Source organism: Carcharodon carcharias, chromosome 16 (genome assembly GCF_017639515.1).
Source record: "Carcharodon carcharias isolate sCarCar2 chromosome 16, sCarCar2.pri, whole genome shotgun sequence".
NCBI classification, from domain to species: domain Eukaryota; kingdom Metazoa; phylum Chordata; class Chondrichthyes; order Lamniformes; family Lamnidae; genus Carcharodon; species Carcharodon carcharias.
Window position 1 is genome coordinate 45041733 of NC_054482.1, and position 20150 is coordinate 45061882.

Consider the following 20150-nt stretch of genomic DNA (forward strand, 5'->3'; position numbering starts at 1 on the left):
CAGTCAGCCCATTTCCCAAAGAACATGGCCTCGCTCTTCCCACAATTTACCTTGGCGCCCGAGGCCAGTTCGAACTGGTCACAGATATGGATAAGTCTGTGCAGCGACAGCGGATCCGAGCAGAAAACGGCGACATCGTCCATGTACAGGGAGACTTTGATCTGAGTGCCTCCACTACCTGGGATCGTCACTCCTCTTATGCCCGGATCCTTCCTGATGGACTCAGCAAAGGGTTCTATGCAACACATGAAAAGAACAGGCGAGAGAGGGCAGCCCTGCCTGACCCCAGATGTAATCGGAAAGCTATTTGATTCCCACCCATTGATTGAGACTGCACTACTGATGTTAATGTAGAGCAGTTGGATCCAATTGCGAATTCCCTCCCCAAACCCCATTTTGGAAAGCACATCCACCATGTAGGTGTGCGATATTCTGTCAAAGGCCTTCTCCTGATCCAGGCTGATGAGGCAGGTGTCCACACCCCTGTCCTGTACATAGGCAGTCGTATCCCTGAGCAGCACGAGGCTGTCAGAGATCTTCCTGCCCGGCACAGTGCAGGTCTGGTCAGGGTGAATCACCAATTCCAGAGCGGATTTGACCCGATTGGCGATGACCTTGGACAGAATCTTATAGTCCACATTCAACAGTGAAATGGGTCGCCAATTTCTAATTTCCTCCCTTTCCCCCTTGTGCTTGTAGATGAGGGTGATAATGCCTTTCCTCATGGATTCTGACATACTGCCGGCCAGGAGCATACTCTCGTACACTTCTAGCAGGTCCGGGCTGATCCAGTCCCACAGAGCCAAATACAACTCCGCCGGCAAGCCGTCGCTTCCGGGAGTTTTACTCTTCTCGAAGGACTCAAGGGCCTCAGTCAGTTCGTCAGGAGTTAGCGCTTTGTCCAGACTCCCCTGTGTACTGTCGTCTAAGACCTCCATGATAGAGGACAGGAAGGACTGGGAGGCCGTGCTGTCTGTGGGCTTCATGTCATATAATCCACGGAGCGGACTCTGGAACGGAAGATGATCTTGGAGGCCTCCGAGGCAAAGAGCGAGGCTTGCTGGCTCTTCACCCCTTGGAGTTCCTCCTTGACATCGACCCCCATCGACCGCAGCCGGAGCAGATTCTGCATGTTTTTCTGGAGTCGGGACATTTCCCTCTGTTCCTTTCTAGCTTTCTGGGTGCCTTTGAGGATGAAAAACCTCTTGATGTTTCCCTTGATCACTTCCCACCAGCGTGTCAGTGGCTCAAAGTGGGGTTTCATGATTCTCCAAACTTTGTAATCCCTCTTGAGCTCCTCAATGTTCTCAGGGGTCAGCAGTTTCACGTTTAGCTTCCATGCCCCCCTGCCAACCCTCTGGTCCTTCTCTAAGTGACAGTCAGCCAGTAGGAGGCAGTGGTCAGAGAAGAACACCGGCTTGACGTCGGTGGATTTGACTGTGAATGCACGGGACACAAACAGGAAATCTATCCTGGAACAGACGGACCCGTCAGGCCGCGACCAGGTGTATCTACGCTGCACTCCGTCTGCAGGGTTGCTGAAGACGTCGTGCAGCTTGGCATCCTTTACTGTTTCCATCAGGAATCTGGATGTAGTGTCCAATCTGCTGTCGGCCCTGCTGGATCGTCCAGCCGCATCGATGATGCAGTTGAAGTCACTGCCCAGAATGACCGGCCTGGAGGTTGCCAGCAGCAGTGGGAGCTGCTGAAAAACCTCCAGCCACTCAACCCCTTGTGACGGGGCGTAGACGTTAATTAACCAGAGTGGAGCATTCTTGTACATTACGTCTGCTACGAGGAGGCGCCCGCCCACCACCTCCTTAACCTGGGAAACGGTGAAGCTGCCTCCCCACAGCAGAAAACCCAGGCCGGAGGAACGAGAGTCGTTTCCTCCCGACCAGATCGATGGCCCATGGGACCACCATCGTGACCATTGCCTGTAGGAGCTGAGGTGCGGTATCGCACACTCCTGCAGAAACAACAGGTCAGCTTTGACCTTGGCAAGGTAGTCCAAGGTCGCAACACATCGCGTAGTAGATTTAATGCTACACACATTTATGGATACAATCTTTACACCCATTTTAAAGCAGTTAGTCGCTTACCAAACCTGTTGTCTCTGAGAGTTCCAGACCTTTGGTCTGCTCCTTCATGCCCGTAGTGTGCTCAAATTGCTTCACTTTGGATGGGCTGAGGAAAGCGTCCTGAACCTCCCCATTGGCAGTGTTCTGCTCGGGTGGCATCTGGGGGTCCGTGCAGAGAGTGGGGTTTGAAATGTCCTCTGTTGGAGAAGCTTCTCCATTCCTCTCCCCCTCTGGGGCGTTGCTGCTCCCGGCTTCCCGGAGCTGGGGTGCGTTGAGCGCCTCACTGTTCCCAGATTCCTGGGGTTGTGGTGCACTGGCCTCTTCGGGTTGTGGGCAAAGTTGGAGTGCGCAGGTCTCCTCATTGTCTCCAATGTTCTGGAGCTCGGGTGTCTCATCCTCCAACTCCCAAGCATTTTGCCGCTTCTTCTGTTGGCGCCGCCCTGGCCCTTCTTCGTCCGAAGAGCTGCTGCTCTTTTTATCTGTGTCGGATAGGAGACGCCTCTTGACTCTTGTCTGGGAAGTGGCTTGGTTTCTTTTTAGCCCCTTCTTCCTTTTGGCTCTCTTCACCAGCTGCCACTTCCCCTGCTGCTTTCCCACTGCTGCCTCCTCCTCCTCCGTTGATTCGCTCTCCTGAGGAGTGGGAGGTTCAGGGGGCAGTGCTGATGATTGGCCATCTGCTGCCTCAATCCTTTTCCTTCACCTTGTATCTCTCTGTGTCCTCCTTTGTCCCGTTGTTCTCCCTGGGGGCCTTGGTAGTTGGAGTGACACGAGGCATTTCTTCTGCTTCCCCTTCGTTGGCTTTGGCTGCCTGTGCATAAGTACAGCAATGTTTGGGGCAGGTCTTGTAGAGGTGACTTGCCTCGCCACACAGGTTGCAGCACTTAGCCTGTTTACAATCTTTTGTCTGGTGCCCTTCCTGTTTGCAGTTCTTGCAGGGGACAGCACTGCAGTTGGCTGCCACATGACCAGACTTGCCGCATGAGCGACAAAGTTTGGGTTGCCCAGCGTAGACAAGGTAGCCACAGCTTCCCCCGATAGCGAATCTGGAAGTGGGGTGGAAGACGGCTCCCTTACCGTCGGTCTAGAGCGTTACCTTAACCTGGCGTTTACATGTCCAGATCCCCAAATTATCTTTAACCTCAGTGCAGCTCCCAACCTTATCGAAGTACCTAGTAAGGAAGGTGAGCACGTCAGCGACAGGGACATAGGGGTTGTACAGATGCACCGTCACAACCCGTTCTTGTTGCAACGGTAGAGCAAAGAGCGGCTCCGCCGTCAGGATCTTCATTTCTGGCAGTTCTTTCTTTTCCTCAAACACCTTCAGGAGTTTGACACAAGCTGCCACTTGCTTGAAGGTCACATCAAAGAAACCAGCGCTGGGGAAATCCTGTAGGCAGTAGATCTCCGTAGCCTCGAAACCACACAGCTTGAATAGGATCCTCTTGGTGAAGAAGGTCCTATCCATTCCTGTTCCTTGCTCGCTGCCCTTCACCATGACTCGGATGGTGTTAGGTACCCCATGGTAAGGAGTTCGACTGGTTATAGCCATTTCTCTTTCCCTGGCAGAAACGCATCCTGGGAGAACCTCCTTCTTGATCAAGGTCTCTCCCCTGCCAGATAAGTACAGGCAGCTCAGAATATTGTTCATTCTGAGTGTATTCTTCAATTAAAATATTAGTTTGGAATTCTGCCTGAATCTTCAATCTGTAGCCAAGTGCATCAAACTTCTGGGTCAAAGTGTCAGACTTAATTTTGGTTGATGACTTACTTAGAAAATTCCAGTTGTACACAATCTAAAGAAAGTGTTTATGAAGAAACATGGTGTCCTGTTTTGTGCAACTATTTAAAAACTAGAGAAACAATTAAGCTGAACCCTACATTAACATGCTAGGTTGAGAATGGCCAAAACTCCAATAAAGATTGCTTGGATTTTTTTTAATATAATGGAATGATTTGATGCAACTGCAGACAGGAAAGATGAAAATTATATTTTTTTCCATTTTTCTTCCACCGCTGTTTCAGCTAAGATCAATATAGGCCAGGATTCAAATCTAGAGTTTACCTCATCTGTATATTTTGGTGCTATATCATCATTAACTATCTCCTGTGCTTCTATAGAGTTATACAGAGATCTGGAGATATCATATTGACAATTATAATATATTACTCAATACTTGTGGCTTAAAACCATATCCCATCTCTGGTGAAGGGCCAAGTCTCTCAGTGCAGGGCACTATCAGGGTGAAAAGAGTAGTGCAGGAGGCGAAATAAATATGGAAACAGTGGTTAATTGATGCTACGCTTCGGTTTAGTTACACAAAGGAAAAAAGGTAATATTTTTTGAAAAAATACATGTATTGTATTTTAATGAGTCCCATATTCACAACATAGTTATGGATGAAAAGTCCTTGCAGTACATCATCCTTCACCCACCCAGCAAGATTCTATAATCCTTCCATTTGGGCGTCTAATTGTTTCTTGAGATTTCAAGGTTTTCACCTCAGCTATGCTACCTTGAAGTCTATTACATTGATCACCCTTTGTATGAAGAATTTCTCTTGCCTTACTCTTGCTATTTAATTTGAAATATTATTCTAGGTTTGCTTTTTTTCTCTCCCTTAACGTGTTATGTACCTCTCAAATGCCTCCACCCCTCTCCTAGAGAACAAGCCTCACCCTTTTCCTCAGAATTCAGTCCTTAGACACTAGACAATGCTGTCCAACATTTGAATATTTTTCACACATGATGGCTACTGGTAGTTACTTCAAAGTGGTTTATTAACTCTATGGGCTGAATTTTCCCCCCGTCTGGGAGGGTTGTGTGGGGGTGGGCACGAACTTGATCTGCGCCCCCGGTCGGGGATGCGCTGCGATTTTACATGGGCGGGCCTTAACTGCATGACACTCGTCCGGAAGGGCTGAGCGCTCCCTGTGCGGGTGGAGGGGGACTCCCTGAGTCGTTCCCTGTGCTCTTTCCCGCATGTGCACAAAAGAGCGCAGAGATCTCCTTGAGGCAAGAAGGTGCCTCAGGGAGATCAGTTTGACATGTGTAAATTTAAATAAAGGGAAATAAAAATTTTTAAAACATGTCCACTCATATGACACTGTCACATGAGCTGGGACATGTGAAAGAATTATTTTTAAAATTTTTATTGACTTTTAAAACACTTCATGAAACCTCATCCCGCCTGTGGATGAGGTTTCATGAAAAATGCGAAGGCCGCCTGGGCTCTTCGCCTGCCCGTCAACCTGCCCGTTGGACGGACAGCTCAGCTAATTGAATTAATTACTATTTAAATGGCCTTAATAGGTCTTTGACAGTTTGGTGGGCATGCAGCCGACTCGGCTGCGTGCCCACCGAACTGAAAATCCAACTGACGCATAATGACGTTGGGACGCCCGCCTGACGTCACCGTGCATCATTTTACACGCCAGTGAGTGGGCCCCGCCTCCGCTCCTGCTCACTGACTGGAGAAATCAGCCCTATATATGATCATGGTCTATATCAAACATTACCATAACTATTCTATTAACCCATTACATTACAAGAATGTTCCAGACACCTCAGCAGCCTTTAAATTTTCTTTATAAATTCTTAAACCTGGGGTGCTTTCCAGACTTTCAAAGCACCACACCCCCAGACAAAAAAAGGGTGTGGTAGGAAATCTGATTTTTGTTTCCCATTTAATATGGAGAACCCAGTCTTGGGGCGGGAGGTGGCGGGTGTACGTTTGTACATTAGGCAGTCCTGAGCCACAAGAAGGCCAAAGGAAAATGGTGTGGAATCAGGAATCTGGAGGAAAATCGATTTCCTTCAAAAATAAATAAGTTTGGGCATTTAGGCTCTGAAATGCACCTTTGAACCCTGAGAAAAATTCAGCCCATTGGGTTGAACTTTCACTAGTGAGTCCCAGTCCAGCTTTCAGAGGGAAATACTGGTCAGGAATCGACACATGCTGGCATTGGGACCCAGAGGGTGATTTTTGAGGAGACAGCCAATTAAGTGTCTGTCTAATTGAGGATAGAGGACTGGCTCCTGAGGCTGGAAGGTCAATAGAAAAATATTGGCACAATAGGGTCATCAATTGCCTGAATGGGCTGCCTGCCATTTGTGCGCGGGTAGTCATCACCCACCATCTCCCAGCTTCAAACTTCTCCAACCAAATGGGCTGGAGGTGAGAACATGTTGTCAACTGGCAAATCGCTCTCCAATGCCAATTTCCTGACCATCCCACCTCTGATTCCACTTCTAACATAATTCAAAAATTCTGCCCATTGTTTTTGTTTAGGTTATCTCTATGGAGGAAGGAGGGAATTAAAATTAATAAAGTTGATTTATGATGTTTGCCTTGGTATTGTTTATGACCAAGTGCAGTGATTAGAGAGAACAAGTTGTTTATTCAGGATGAGTGCTTGGACTGATGCTGATTTTTGACTTGGGTCAAAAGGCTCAAATGACAAAGTGGCACATGAGGTCAATGAGAATAGCCTCTCAAACAGGGTTGAGTGCTATAGACCCAAACATAGACCACCAGGATAATGGATGCTTTGAATGTGTCACAGCTGAAGTGGGTTTTTAGGATGTGGTCAATTACTAGAATACTACGGCAACTGGAGAAATTAGACAGAGCAACCCCAAATGAAGGGAACATAAAAAAAAATAAAAAGAATGAGCTTCCTGATGGTTTCCTCTTAGAACACCGAGAGTGAGCATACACTTGCTTGTAGTATTTCCAAAATGGCTTCACACATGTGAAGAGCAGACAAAATCTGACAAATTGACAAATTATATAATGTCGTTTTTTTTAGTCCTGCATCAGTAGTTAAGTCAAAACACAGATAAGGTTCCATTCAGCATAATTTTGTTTTGTTTAACACTTGTCTTGGTATTATTTATAACCAAGCACACTGGTCATTAGTAGTCATGAAGCTGAAGACTGACTCATGAAATTTTCTAAAACTTGAACTGAACATCCTTTCAATTTGATTAATGATATAATTATAATCATCTGTATTGGTCTAAAAAAGCACCAGTCCTGATGTTTGAAGGTGATTTTCTGAAAGCGGCAGGTGTTCTGCCTCCAGTGCCAGAAGCTTTGGGGCAACCCTGATTCAGAGGGCAGCAGGAGCCAGGGCTGCATTTTATGGAAGGCAACCAATTAAATGTCTGTTTTTTCAAAGATAGCTGCCCGCCCAATCAGAAGGAACAGTGGCCACAGCTGGCACTACACCTGAGGAAGGTGGGCATGTGCCCTCACAACCAAGTAAATGGGGTCTGGGGATGCCTGGACAAGTCAGGCAGGCCTGGATAAAGGGGGTGACAATTCACTGATAGCAGATGGCTCCGTTGTCGCCAGGCAGTGGGCTGTCTGCCATCCTTTCTGCTGCTGGCAAAATGGCATGATGGCAGGAAGGTATCAGGCAACCCCTTTGTCTCTGAACCCATCCCCAAAGGACCCATGAAATTTAGCCTGAAATGTTGCAGACGTTAAATGACGCAGTGTGAAAGATCTTAACTGGGAGTAGGTTTTGAGCAGGCAGGAGGGGAATGGTGGGGAAGAGAGAGGGTAAGTGTCAGACCAGCCTGAAACCATTAGTTTAAGGCCCAAGCTATTTTGCATTGTATCCCACTGACCAGTTGCTCATCTGAAATGGGTAGGAAGAGGCGAGCTCTGGATAGGTCACTGGCACTTAGGTAAGTTGTAAGGGATTGGGGGGAGAAATTGGGGCCAGTTTATAAGTGGACAGGGGGAAACTTGGAAACAGTAACACTCCTACTTATTGTCTGGCCACATTACCTACTTTACTTACCTTGGGCTTTCTTTCCTTTCCCCCTTCAAGTTTTACTGCACACAGAACCTGCAGGGCTGGGTGTCCCATTCAATAGCCCAGATGAGTTGATGGTGGGCAGGAATTGAGCAGGTAGTAAGTCTTTGCACAGTTATTGAAACTATGTGCCCAGTCAGCTTCCATTTAAGGTTCCCCCCAAGTGCATCACACCCAACCCAGCTGGCGTGATGAACTGCAAAGTTTTATTAGTGAGTCCTTTCAGTCAGTAAAATTACTACTTTGGAAAGAATTTTGCAGTCAATTGTAAGAAGCTTAGTAGTGATTTACACTGTTATCCTTTGCTGAAATCCGGACTGGAGTGGAGATCACATCGGATATGCAAGGTATAAAGTTGCCTTTTCTTTTACAGACTGACCCATGTGTGTGGAATTTTACACAAGGCTGAAGAATGCAGGCCGTGTGTTCTCTACTGAGTACTGTAATTCAATCACTCTGACAAATTATCTCTTCCAAAACCCAGGGTGTCTTTGTTCAATGAAACTAGCTAATAAAATTGCAAACACGAACACTTCAATTTCCTGTCAAGTCCATTGCCTGTTTAGTGTGAAACATGAAACACTCAGTCTCTGCTGGACAGGAGTGAGCCAAGAGGTCAGACAGCTTGTTGATGTAGATGAATGTGGCTGTGGAAAAACGATAATGTTTGTTCCTCCCTGACCCATACACTGTGCTATGAAACAGCCAACATCAGTTGGGTTTGGTGAAGTGTGCTGTTCTAGAGTTGAGGAATGGAGGCCTTGGAGAGTTTGAGAACATCAGAAAACTCATTTTCCGGGGCTGTTCCAGATTTCGTACATGGAAAATTTATCTGTAAAGTCATTTTGTGGCTTTGTGTAGGAGATATTAATGCTCAGTGTTCAGTACTGGCATTATAGGATTGAATTACTCGTTGGCCACAATGGTGGCTTTTCACGCCATATCATCCCAAACCCGCTGCATTAACTATGCATACCTGGGAAACATGGCATTTCCATGGCGGGCTGGCTCTTATTTGCTTGCCATGCCATCTTCTTGCTGCTTCATCATGCCGGGTGCCACATTTAAAGTGCAGCCGCGCGCACACCTCTCAGTGCTTCCAGCCCATGACTGCTGCAAAGAAGACATGTCCCTGAAAGGCAAAAAGACTGCAGCCCCCAGGTTCAGTGACAAGTCCCTCAACCGCAGTGGAGGCTCACCATGATGTCCTGTACCCCCGCTCTGGCGGCAGGATGGGCAGCAACCTCACTAATCTGGCTTGGGAGGCATTGGCAGTGGTGGTCAGCGCCAACGCCCTTCAAAAGAGGACAGTCATCCAGTGGCTGAGGATGAATGATCTCCTTCGTTCTGCCAGGGTAATTCACTCTTCTCATCACTCTCAACTCTCACACTCACAAACCCGTCACACATTCATAGGGATCTCACTCACTGCCAGTTCAAGGGACATACCATTCACTCTCTCATACACACCTTCATTGCCCTCATTCTATCCATAGGACCACCCACCACCCACACATGCCAGGTGTACTTATCACCTGGCCTGGCAGGTGTCCTGCTTACACTATCTCCATCTCTATTCATGTAGTACAAGCTGGCAGACAACAAGAGGGAGAGGTCGCAGACCGGTGGAGGAATGCCTGAAATCAAGGTCCCCAGGGACTTTGAAAATAGAGCCATCTAGCAGGCAGGTGATGATCTGGCCGGCCCTGTGCTGACAGTGAGGTCGCACTGCTCTACCAAGTGAGGTTCCAGCAGTGCAACATCCATCAGACAACCATGCTGTGAGTGATGTGTCCTGTTTCACAGGCCCATCTGCTGAACAGCCAATGGTGTCCGTGACCTAGGGCTTTCAATCAAGCCCCAAAGAAACCTCTGAAGAGGAATCTGAAGGCATCCTCCTGGAAGTCCCACCACAACACCCTCCACCTGCGCAGAGACACACATTTCAGTGGGACTTAATTTTAGAATAGCCTTGGAACCACAATCCGATGAGCACATTGCACTTCCTGATCCACAGCAGGCGAGGCAGGGTCTTCCCAGGTCCCTGGCACTCGGCGGACTGTTGGAGGCCAGAAATTTGCTCAGTCTGAGTCAGATGACGAGCCTCTGGACTCAGTCATGTCACAGTTGCTGGAGCTGCAAAGGCAAGCTCGGGAACATCAGGAAGGGATGCCCACTGCACTCCTCAGTTGCAAGGCACAATGGAGGGGTCTGTCTGCCTTCAGGCTGAGGTGATAGCGCTGACAAGCCAATGCACTGAGGTCAACATTGGTAGGATGGCGGCCTTGGTCCAGGTTGTCACTTCTGCACTGCTGTGTGGCTGAACTCCATCGCTGGTGCCATAGTTGTCCTCCAACAGTGTGTATATGAGAGGGATGGTGGGGGGCACCTCGATCTCACTCCAGCTACCCCTTCTCCTCAAGGAGTCATCTAGGGGCCCTTGGGCACCCAGAGGGAGGAGGATCAGTAGGTGCACACCCTGGTGCCATCCACCCAAGTGACTCTTCGAGTGTCCAGTCCATCCGAATCCCCTCTTCCTGTGACCCCAGCAGCTCCAGCTCCATAGGTTGAGGAGGGTGCCACTGCCACACAGCAGGACCCCAAAAGCAGGCTGGGGTCCTCCAGGTCCTCCAGAGGATGCCCATCAAGATCAGCAGGCTGCCTCCACCTCCACTGTGCGTGTCCAGGAAGAACCAAGATGTAGTGGCAGGGTTAGGAAGGTTAAAGAAGATGTAGTTACAGCCTGGACATGGGTGTTAATCGCTTGTTCATAATATTATCTATTGTCAATAAACGCCGAAAAATGTGTCCCTGCCTATGGCTCCTTGTTCTGATGAGCAGTGTTCATGTCACTCAGATGTGAAACTTTTCTGCACAAGATAAAGGCAGGTGTCTCAGTCCAGCACCTCTTCCCTGTGCAGCTTTCAGACCAAAGTGATGGTCCAGCCTCACACTCCCTGGATGTATTACTGGTGCCTGCACCTCCGTGGTGCTTGTCGTTGCTGCCAGAATGTCGTGGGCGGGCGTCACAGGGTTCTCTCATTCTCTCTGTGTGCTCTCAGCACCTTTGAGGTGGGGCTGACCCCCATCTCTTCAGCATCTGTGACCAGTGACGCTGTGCTTCTGAAGGGGTCAGGTACTGAAGTGGAACAAAGGATCAGATGCTTCTAAAGTTTCATATCTGCGTCTCTCTAATATGATCTTGAGCGTAAGTGAGCTGCCCCTGGCCAGACAGGACATTCACAGAGGCTATGTGCAGATGTATGAAATGCCCTCACTCCATGTCATCACCATACTCCTGCAATCGAGTGACCATTAGGGCCTCCACTGCATCTCCATTACAGGAGCATTATCATGAAGGGTATGTGCGCTGCCATAAGCCAGACTGGAGTCAAATGTTCATAGATGCAATGTGAGGATCTTATGATGTCTCCTCATGGCATGTCGTCATCATCCTCCACAAACCTAGCAGCTATGAGGGCCTCCTGAGCGCTCCTGCATCGTCTGGCCAGTATGAAGGCCTTATCACCATCATCGTTGCCTTTGAGGACCTCCTCACCCTCATCACCATCGACATTCTCCTCATCCGAGGGGACCTCCAGCTCCTGCATCTCCTCCTCAGCCAGCTCCTCTCCCCGTTGCAGCACCAGGTTGTAAAGGGAGCAGCAGGAGACGATGATGCGTGACACCCTCTGTGGACTACATTGCAGGGCTCCACTAGACTGGTCCAGCCACTGGAACCTCATTTTCAGCATCCCGATGGTTTGCTGCACCAAGTTGTGAGTTGCAGCATGAGCCTCATTATAGTGTCGCTCTGCTGCAGTCTGAGGCCACTGCATGGGTGTCGTCAGCCATGGCCTCTGCGGGAAGCCCTTGACCCCGAGGAGCCAACCCTGCAGTTTCTGTGAACCCTGGAAGACTCCAGGGATCTGTGACCAACTGAGGACGTAGACATGGTGCACACTCCCTGGAAACCGTGCGCGCGCCTGCAGGATGTGTTTCTGGTGGTCGCACACCAGCTGCACATTCAGCGAATGGAAGCTCTTGGAGTTGACATAGTTGATTGTGTGTTGCAACAGAGATCTGAGCACCTTGTGAGTGCAGTCGATGGCACCCTGCGCCTGTGGGAAACCCGAGATCTGGGCAAATCCAATCGATCTTGCATCCTGGCTGTCCTGGTCCTGGGCGAAATGCACAAAATTGTGTGCCCTCGTGAAATGGCATCTGTGACCTCATGGATGTATTTATGGGTGGAGGCTTGTGATATCCTGCAGAGGTCACCTTTGGAGTCCTGAAAGCAGCCACTGGCATAGAAATTGAGCATCGCTGTCACTTTCATGGTCACTGGCAGTGGATGCCCTTCATGTCCCCATGGCGCCAAATCCTGCAGTAGCTGGCAGATGTGACTGACCAGTTCCTTAGACACGTGCAGTCTTCAGTGATACTGGTTCTTGGTCATCTGCAGGAATGAAAGGCAGCATCATCTATATGGACCCTGAGCCTAGCTAGGTGCCGACCAGCGCCGGCTCACTGTGGATCTTCGGTGGCGGGTGCGGAGCCCCAGCCGTCCCCTTCTTCCAGAGGGTGCTGCTCCTCCTTCTGCACAGCCAGGGGCCTCAGCCGCTCTCTTCTCCATTGTCTTCACTCTCTGTAGGCCATGAGGCTTACAGCTACTTTATCAGGCTCTGTGATCCTGATGTTGTACTCCTGCAAGATGAAAGAGCTAGACACCTGGGTTAGCATGGGTGTACTAAGAACCTTTCTTGGTTAAGTCTGAAGGCCTCTTAATACATCTCGGAGAGTGCTGGCCACCACTTGGATGGTCAGAGAAAGGTGCGCTGCATGGTTGCCTGAAACCCCACCTTCCTCCACCCCACCTCGCCTGACCGTTTGGCGGCAGCTTTGCCCATTGGACTGCATGCTGTGCCCTCAGCTCAGGTGCAGTCATTCTCCTAACCCACACTGCAAGGCTGCACTGTTAGCTTGAACCATTGGGGTGACAGGTCCAAACCGGAATGCTGACATTGCAAGGGGCTGCGAGCACCTCCACCAGTGACTGATGCACGGCCAGCTTTAGCAAGGAGATTGTACAATGTGCCCAGTCATCCAACTGTTCTGCAGTCCACTAAAACGCTCATTAATTTGCACTCTGTGCCCCAGGGGTGAAAAGCTCTGGAGCACTTGATGGCACTTTGATGAATCTGCATTGCTCGAGTGGGCAGATAAGCTAGAAGCCCAACTCCAATCATATCAATGTGGCTGTGCCCGAACTGTCTCATCTGCAGAGGAAGATTTTATACAAGGTTTCCCTAATGCTTCCCTCGCCCACCACCTCCATGTGCTTGTGCGGTATCTTCAACTGCAGGGCAACTTTTGATCCCCCGCCCCCCAAGTCACCTCAACCATAGTGCAGCCTTCCCCCCACCACCCCCAAAGTCACCTCAACCACAGGCCAGCCTTTGCCCCCGTCAACACGCCTCAACCTTGATGTCCAACTGGCGTCTCTCACGAGTGCTCCACAACGTTACTGTGCACTCACCTCAAAGTGCAGCCCGCCAAGCGCATGCCTTTTATATGCTGTTGTGAAACACGTCAGCATGCAATCACACTGACGTGGACGGACTATCCATCGGGGGCTGAGGGAGGAGGGATGGATGAATCTGGCAGGCTAGCCTTAAAATGATATGCTGATGTATTACAATGAGGTTCCTGATGTCCGATAGTAGGAAACGTGGCCTGCCTTCGATGGGCTGAACAGATGATTGCAAACTGGTTTCAGTGACGTCATGAAACTGAGTTTTGGCCTTCTCGCCATATTGTCCGCTCATGCCGCCGAACACGCCCGACACCAGTGGACACAGACGATTCCGCTCATAATGTTTGCTATCTGGAATTATGGTCAAATATTGAGAGTATATATGAAGTTGATCTCATTCCTTTTTTTATTTCCATATCATCATACAGCTAATTAGTTATATAACATACAAGAATTCATGTTGAATGAAAGCACTGCATATGTTGATTTATTTGTCATTGGTATTAATCCATTCATTTTTAATCTTTACAGCTTTTCTAGGAGGCAAAAGAAAACTAGTAACAGCCTTCAAACAGCCTAAATTCATGCTGAAATGGAGATAAATTGGGGTTTCATTCAAGGATGGAATGAATAATCTTTGCTCACATGGATCAAAATAGTTATCTCTGATTTTATGTAAATTTTAAACTGTTATATATATTTTTTTCTTACAGAGGTTGGCCCAGTCACCATTACAACAGATCCAAAGAAATTTCAATATGAACTCAGAGAACTATATGTACAGGTAAGATAAAAATGACTAAACCTTGACAACAATCAACATTTGAATTTAATTTGAACTACATCCCTGGGTGTGGCAAGTAGTGTTAAGTTTTTTTAAGTCATTTTTTTTTATAGAGATCAGTACCATAGCATAAAAAGAAAATCACATGAAGGAGATACAGACTGGGTGACTGCTTTGTGGAACACCTCTGCTCAGTCTGCAAGCATGACCCCAACCTTCCAGTTGCTTGCCATTTTAATTCACTACCTTGCTCCCATGTTTACATTTCTATCCTAAGCATGATGCAATGTTCCAGTGAAGCCCAGTGCAAGCTGGACAAACAGCACCTCATCTTCTGATTAGGCACTTTGCAGACTTCTGGACTCAACATTGAGTTCAACAACTTCAGAACATGAACTCTGTCCTCCATTTCATTTTGCTAAGTGTCAGACTGTATTGTCATGGACAGAATTTATGTGTTCCTTTTTATTGCCCATGATCAATATGTGTGTTTTTTTACCCTCAGAGTAATTGTCCCAATTTAAATAATCCCAGCAGCACTCCTTTGAGACTCTTTTAAAGAAAGGTTATTTATTATCACATGCTTGCCTTACATGTTTAAAATGTGAAATCTCACTCACTTGACTCATATGCATGCACTCACACAAACAAAGCTTAGGTACAGATGAAGGTAAAACAATAAACTTACAATATACGCTTGTCTCAGTCTTTTTCATGGCAGACCTATAATTTCTTAGATGAGTTGATGTTTTAGTTGAAGCAAACATTTTGTAAAGCACATGATTCTCAGTAAGCTGTGAGGGTTTTAATAATCAAATTTCCAGGAGGTTGGCTTTCAGCTGAACTTGAAGTTGGAACAGGCTGGGGAGTCCTTCTCCCACTTTCAAGATACTGCTGTTTATTATCTTGGCCACTTAAATGACTCACAGCTGATTCTATAGCTTTATTGATTGAAAGTTCAGAATATATTGGAACATGACAGTGCCTTGCTTTCATGTTTTGCTTTCAAATCAGCTGTCCATTCATTCTGCCATTCACACTTACTCTGGACCAATGTTTTGTTTCTTTACTGCAACATTACCACTATCTTTGTCTTCTGTTCCATGAAATCTTTGCTATTTAATCTCTCTGCCCTCTAACCTATCCCTGACCTTCCCTTTTGTTCTACTTCACCCTAACCCCTTTCTCAACAGCATAAAACTCATCACATTTTTATCTTTCCTCATTCCAAAGAAGAGTCATATTGGACTTCAAACATTGGGCTGAATTTTGCCATCGGCGAGCAGGGGTCAGGGCCCGCTCACCGACACGCAAAATGACACGGGATGATGTCGGGGGAAACCCCTGATGTCATCCCACCTCATTTAAATTGTCAGGAAGGCAAGCCCGCAGCAAGATCAAGATTGAGGCCATTGACAGGATCATTAAAACAATTAAAGGACCTGTCCATCCAACCTTAAGGTTGATGGGCAGGCCAGGAGCCCCAGCGGGGAATAGAAAAAACATGTAACCTCATCCACCGGCGGTATGAGGTTTCATGTAGGGATTTAAAAAGTTGAATAAAGTTTTAATGAAATTTATTAACGTGTCCCATCTCGTGTGACATTGTCACATGAGGGGGACATGTTAAGGATTTTTTTTTCTATTTTTAATGTTTGTACAGCTGTCAGTGATTTCCCTGAGGCAGCACTTAGCCTCAGGGAGATGTGCGCTCTTTCGTGCGCATGCGGAGGGGAATCCCCCCCCCGCCCGCACAGGAAGCGCATAGCATTTCCTGCCGGGCGTCATGCTGGTCGGGCCTTAATCGGCCCGCCCACTTAAAATGGCGGCGGGGCCTACTTCTCCGGCGGGGATTGGCTCCCCACCCACTGGAGAATGGGTCGGGCCCGCCCGCCCAGTAGGCAGAAAATTCTGCCCATTAACTCTGTTTTTCTCTCTACAGATGCCGTCAGACCCACTGAGTTTTTTCCTGCGCTTCTATTGCTCTTATGAAGGAGATACATGTTCTGTTTGGTAAATGTGTGCTCTGCTTGGTACATTATGAAATAGGATCCGTAAGGCTGAATTTTACATCGTGTGGGTGGGCACACACCCGACCTGATCAGGCATAAAATTGGGCGATAAGATGTCAGGCGAGCGTCTCGACGTCATTGCACACTCACATGATATTTCACTAGGTGGGCGCGTACAAAAGTTAGAAGCACCCCACTGACAATTGAGGGGGCAATTAAGCCCATTAACAGCACAATTGTCTCCAATCTTTCATGGCCCGTCCAAGCTTACGATTAGTGGATGGGTGTGTCGGCCAGGCGGACTTTGCATTTTTCATCAAACCAGAGAGGGATGAGATTTCCATTATGAAATAAAGCAAAATAAAAACAAATATCTGTGGTCAGCTTTTCATCAGTTATATTTTCAGGTGATTGATTGTGATGCATGGATATTTTTCTCCGGCTTTTACAATCTTCATTTGATGATTTTCAGGCCTGCAGCTCCCTGAGGCAGCTATCTGCCTTCAGGGAGCTTTCTCTCAGCGCTCACCAGTGCCCATGATGATGTCTTCACCCACCCTCTTCCCGCCTCCACCCCGGCAGCACTGAGCATTTCGTTAATTGGCCAGCCATCATGAAATCGCGGTTGGGGGCTGATCGCTGTAGGCGGTCCGTTTCCCGACTGCTCTTAGGCCCGCCGATCAGACGCGCCCACCAAAGGTAAAATTCAGACCCTGATACACTTTAACTTGGTTAATTGGAACTGGGGAAGAGCATAAAAAATAATCTATCATTTCTACTCCTATTCTCTGACTTACTGCCTCTGAAGTATGTCAATATCGGGCAAGTGCTGGGCTATGTTCAACTGTGATGGTCCTTGTGAAATAGGAATACTGACTATCCAGGTTCACAGGTGAAGGCTGGGATCTTCCGGTCCTGTCGCAGGTGGGACCCACCGCGGGTGAGGCAGCGCTCCAGCCAGAAGTCCATTGGCTTGTGGCGGGACCGGAAGGTCCCGGAGGTGGGTGGATGCTGAAAATCCCACCTGAAGAGTGGCCTAATACTTTACAGTTGCCACCTGCAGAACCGTAGCTCAGCTTAGAGCAGGACGAGAACAGAAAATCAGGGAAAGTTTGCAGCTGAAAAAATGACCATTTGTTGTTTTCCATCGGACTGTTTCATAGGACAGAGAAAGAGATTTTCTAGTTTCAGGATGCACATATCACTGGGTTACAAGAAACCTTTGCTCATAATTACTCAATTTTAAATCTTTGTGTGATTAGACCAATTAGACCAGCTTTACTTATCGTTCCTTATCTCTTGCTGTCAAAATAATGCTGGCATATTAAAGTGAAAATTGAAGACCTTAGCTCTGAAATTCCCTCCCTAAATCTCTGCCTCTCTGTATTCCTTACTTCTTTTAAGACCCTCTTAAAACCTGCCTCTTTGAACAAATTTTTATTCACTATCTCTAACATCTCATCTTTTGGCTTGGTGTCAATTTTAGTCTCATTATGCCTCCATGAAGTGGCAATGGGCATTCTTCTTCACCAAAGATGCTATATAAATGCAATTGTTGTAGGGTTTGTTGCTGCCAAGAGGTGGGCAGCTGTAAGCAGGCCTGTTTAAGGAGTGATGTAGGGTTTTAGGAGGGAACGATTCCTCCAATATGAGGGAAGGGAAACATCGGAACAATTTAACCCTTTTTAGCCCTGATAAGGTTTTAGTAAATCTAAGGCCAATATAACCTTCCTGGTGAGTAGTGTGCAGAATTAAACACAATATTCCGGATGGAGTCTGATCGATTTGAGAGGAAGATTTATTTGGCAGTGTGAACATGTTGTAGGTAGTGGAAATGCCTGAAGATGATGCAGAGACTGTTGGGATGTAAGGGGGTGAGATAGGGGTGAGGACATATGGACTCAAAATGGAGTAGATCTGATCATGGCTCTTGTTGACCACTGCAGAGGAAAAAGGAGCACATTTCAGGAGCTCTGGCATGGAAGGCAGAATCATCAAAGTAAATGTATGTTTTGTTCTCTTACAAGTATACAATAATTGTTGTACATACTATTCACTTAATTTACAAATCCAAATGTTGCGTAGCTACATGTTTTTACATGTCTTGGTTGTTTTTGAGTCCTTAGTTTTTTTTTAACTATTTGGGCAGCTTTTGCTAATTTTCTAGGTCAGTATATATATAGATGCTACCAGATGGGCCATTTTGGCCTGGAGTTGTAGTGGTTAAGACACTTGTTTCATACACCATAATTATGATTTTGAGTTCGAACAAAGATAGACTTCAAGCCTTCTAACACTGCATGTGATCTGTTATATGGGCTAGTCCACTACTAAGGCAAGAGCGTAGGTATGAATTGCTACTTCCTGTGGTGATCACAGAAGCCTATTCATTCTTGAAACAGCACTGTTAGCAGTAAAGAAGATCTCAGCCTGGTTTCCTTATGAGAGGAAGATTGATGGCAGTATGGAGCTAAAAGTGGGAAGAAAAAAATAAAAGATCCCATTATTTAAAAAAAAATGCAGTTTTCATTTCTTTCTCACTTAACAAGAGCTTGAATAGATAGTTTTGTGCTAAAACAGCAGGAAGAAATTAACCAGTAACTGTAGGACTGATCTATAAGCACACATATACTAGTCAGCTCTCCCCTCCTCCATACGGTACACTTCTCTGCCAAGGATGAATGAGGACACAAGTGAATACATTCTTTCCATGTAATTGGAGTTACCTTCATAATTTTCTGTCTGTCTGCAGTCTTCCCTATAAACTCTTCCTGTGAAAGTCAAATGCTGCATTTTTGTGTAGGCCTCTGTGATTAAGGAGGGCAATCCAGCAAGCCTCTCACTGTCACATTCCTAATGATGTTAGAATTGCAGGAAATGTTACTTCTTAAAGGGGGAGTCGATGTTGGAATGATTTTCAGCTAGTGCTTGAGGGCTTGTTTCTTATTTTGTTCTTGCCAAATACTGTTACTAATGGGGAAGAGGACAATTTGCAGCCAACATTCCATTCGTTTTGATATAGATATCTTGATTCCAGATGTGCCCTTCTGTTGAGCCTGTAAAAATATATTATATATACAGACTTATACTGGCTCTGAAACACTATTCAAAGAGGAAATACCCATTACCAAATAACTAACTAGATTTTCTTAAATATGTTCTACATTTTATTTAAACTGTTGTGTATTATTGTATTAGAACGCAAATGAAAGTTATAATGTATACATCAGAATTAATGTTTTTTTAAATAAATAGCAAAAATGCTTCCTCCCCCAAAGAGTGATCAATACCTCTGGGTAGAGTCTTAGAAACAAAAAACTTTGAGATATTTTTAATGGGGTGTCTTATTTGGCTTTTCTCTCATATAGGATTGTAATCTTGAATAACATTAGTTAATATTACTTAAGGCCAACTTCATCATGTACAAACCACTTCAAAGATGCAGTCAGTGAAGAAACATTTAAAACATTTGTTTTAAGAAAATAAAATGTTCACATGGTTTATCTTACCAGGGATGCAAATTCTGTCTGAAATGTCTGCTCCTCCAGCATACAGTATTCAAGTTTAAAATGTGAAGCAAAGCAATAACCCTCATAGAGCAGATCCTCAAAAATTAAATGAAGCAAGTGATTGAAAGTAGCAAGATTTGTAGATGTTTACAATATAGATAAGATCAGGACATGCTTGGGGACAGCTTGGGGACCAAAAATTCATTTTCGTTCCAGCGGAACCCTGAGAACTTTGAGAATCTGCCAGTGTAGCTACAAACTTGTGAGAACATCTTCAAAATCTGCTTCTCCAGTAATATTGTCAATTAAGGTTGGTGGCCACAGCCTTTTTTTCATTATTATATTGAATTCTACACAAAATGACTGATTGGTAAGCTGCCCTCAACTAGTTGTTTTAAAACA

General features: G+C 46.5%; 1 protein-coding gene and 1 pseudogene across 4 annotated transcripts in view; one reads left to right on the plus strand and one right to left on the minus strand.

Moving 5' to 3' along the window:
• The window catches only part of hmcn1 (hemicentin 1), a 725933-nt gene that overhangs the window by 88505 nt on the left and 617278 nt on the right, over positions 1-20150 (plus strand). For all 4 annotated transcript variants that reach the window (XR_005945469.1, XM_041207700.1, XM_041207701.1 and 1 more), the window contains exon 2: positions 14157-14227. Coding sequence is in view for 3 of the 4 variants with exons in the window: in XM_041207700.1 (XP_041063634.1) it covers positions 14157-14227 (71 nt within the window). In the remaining variant the exon portion in view is untranslated. The remainder of the gene's footprint in view (positions 1-14156; positions 14228-20150) is intronic.
• On the minus strand, positions 3582-3706 carry LOC121289479 (annotated as a pseudogene).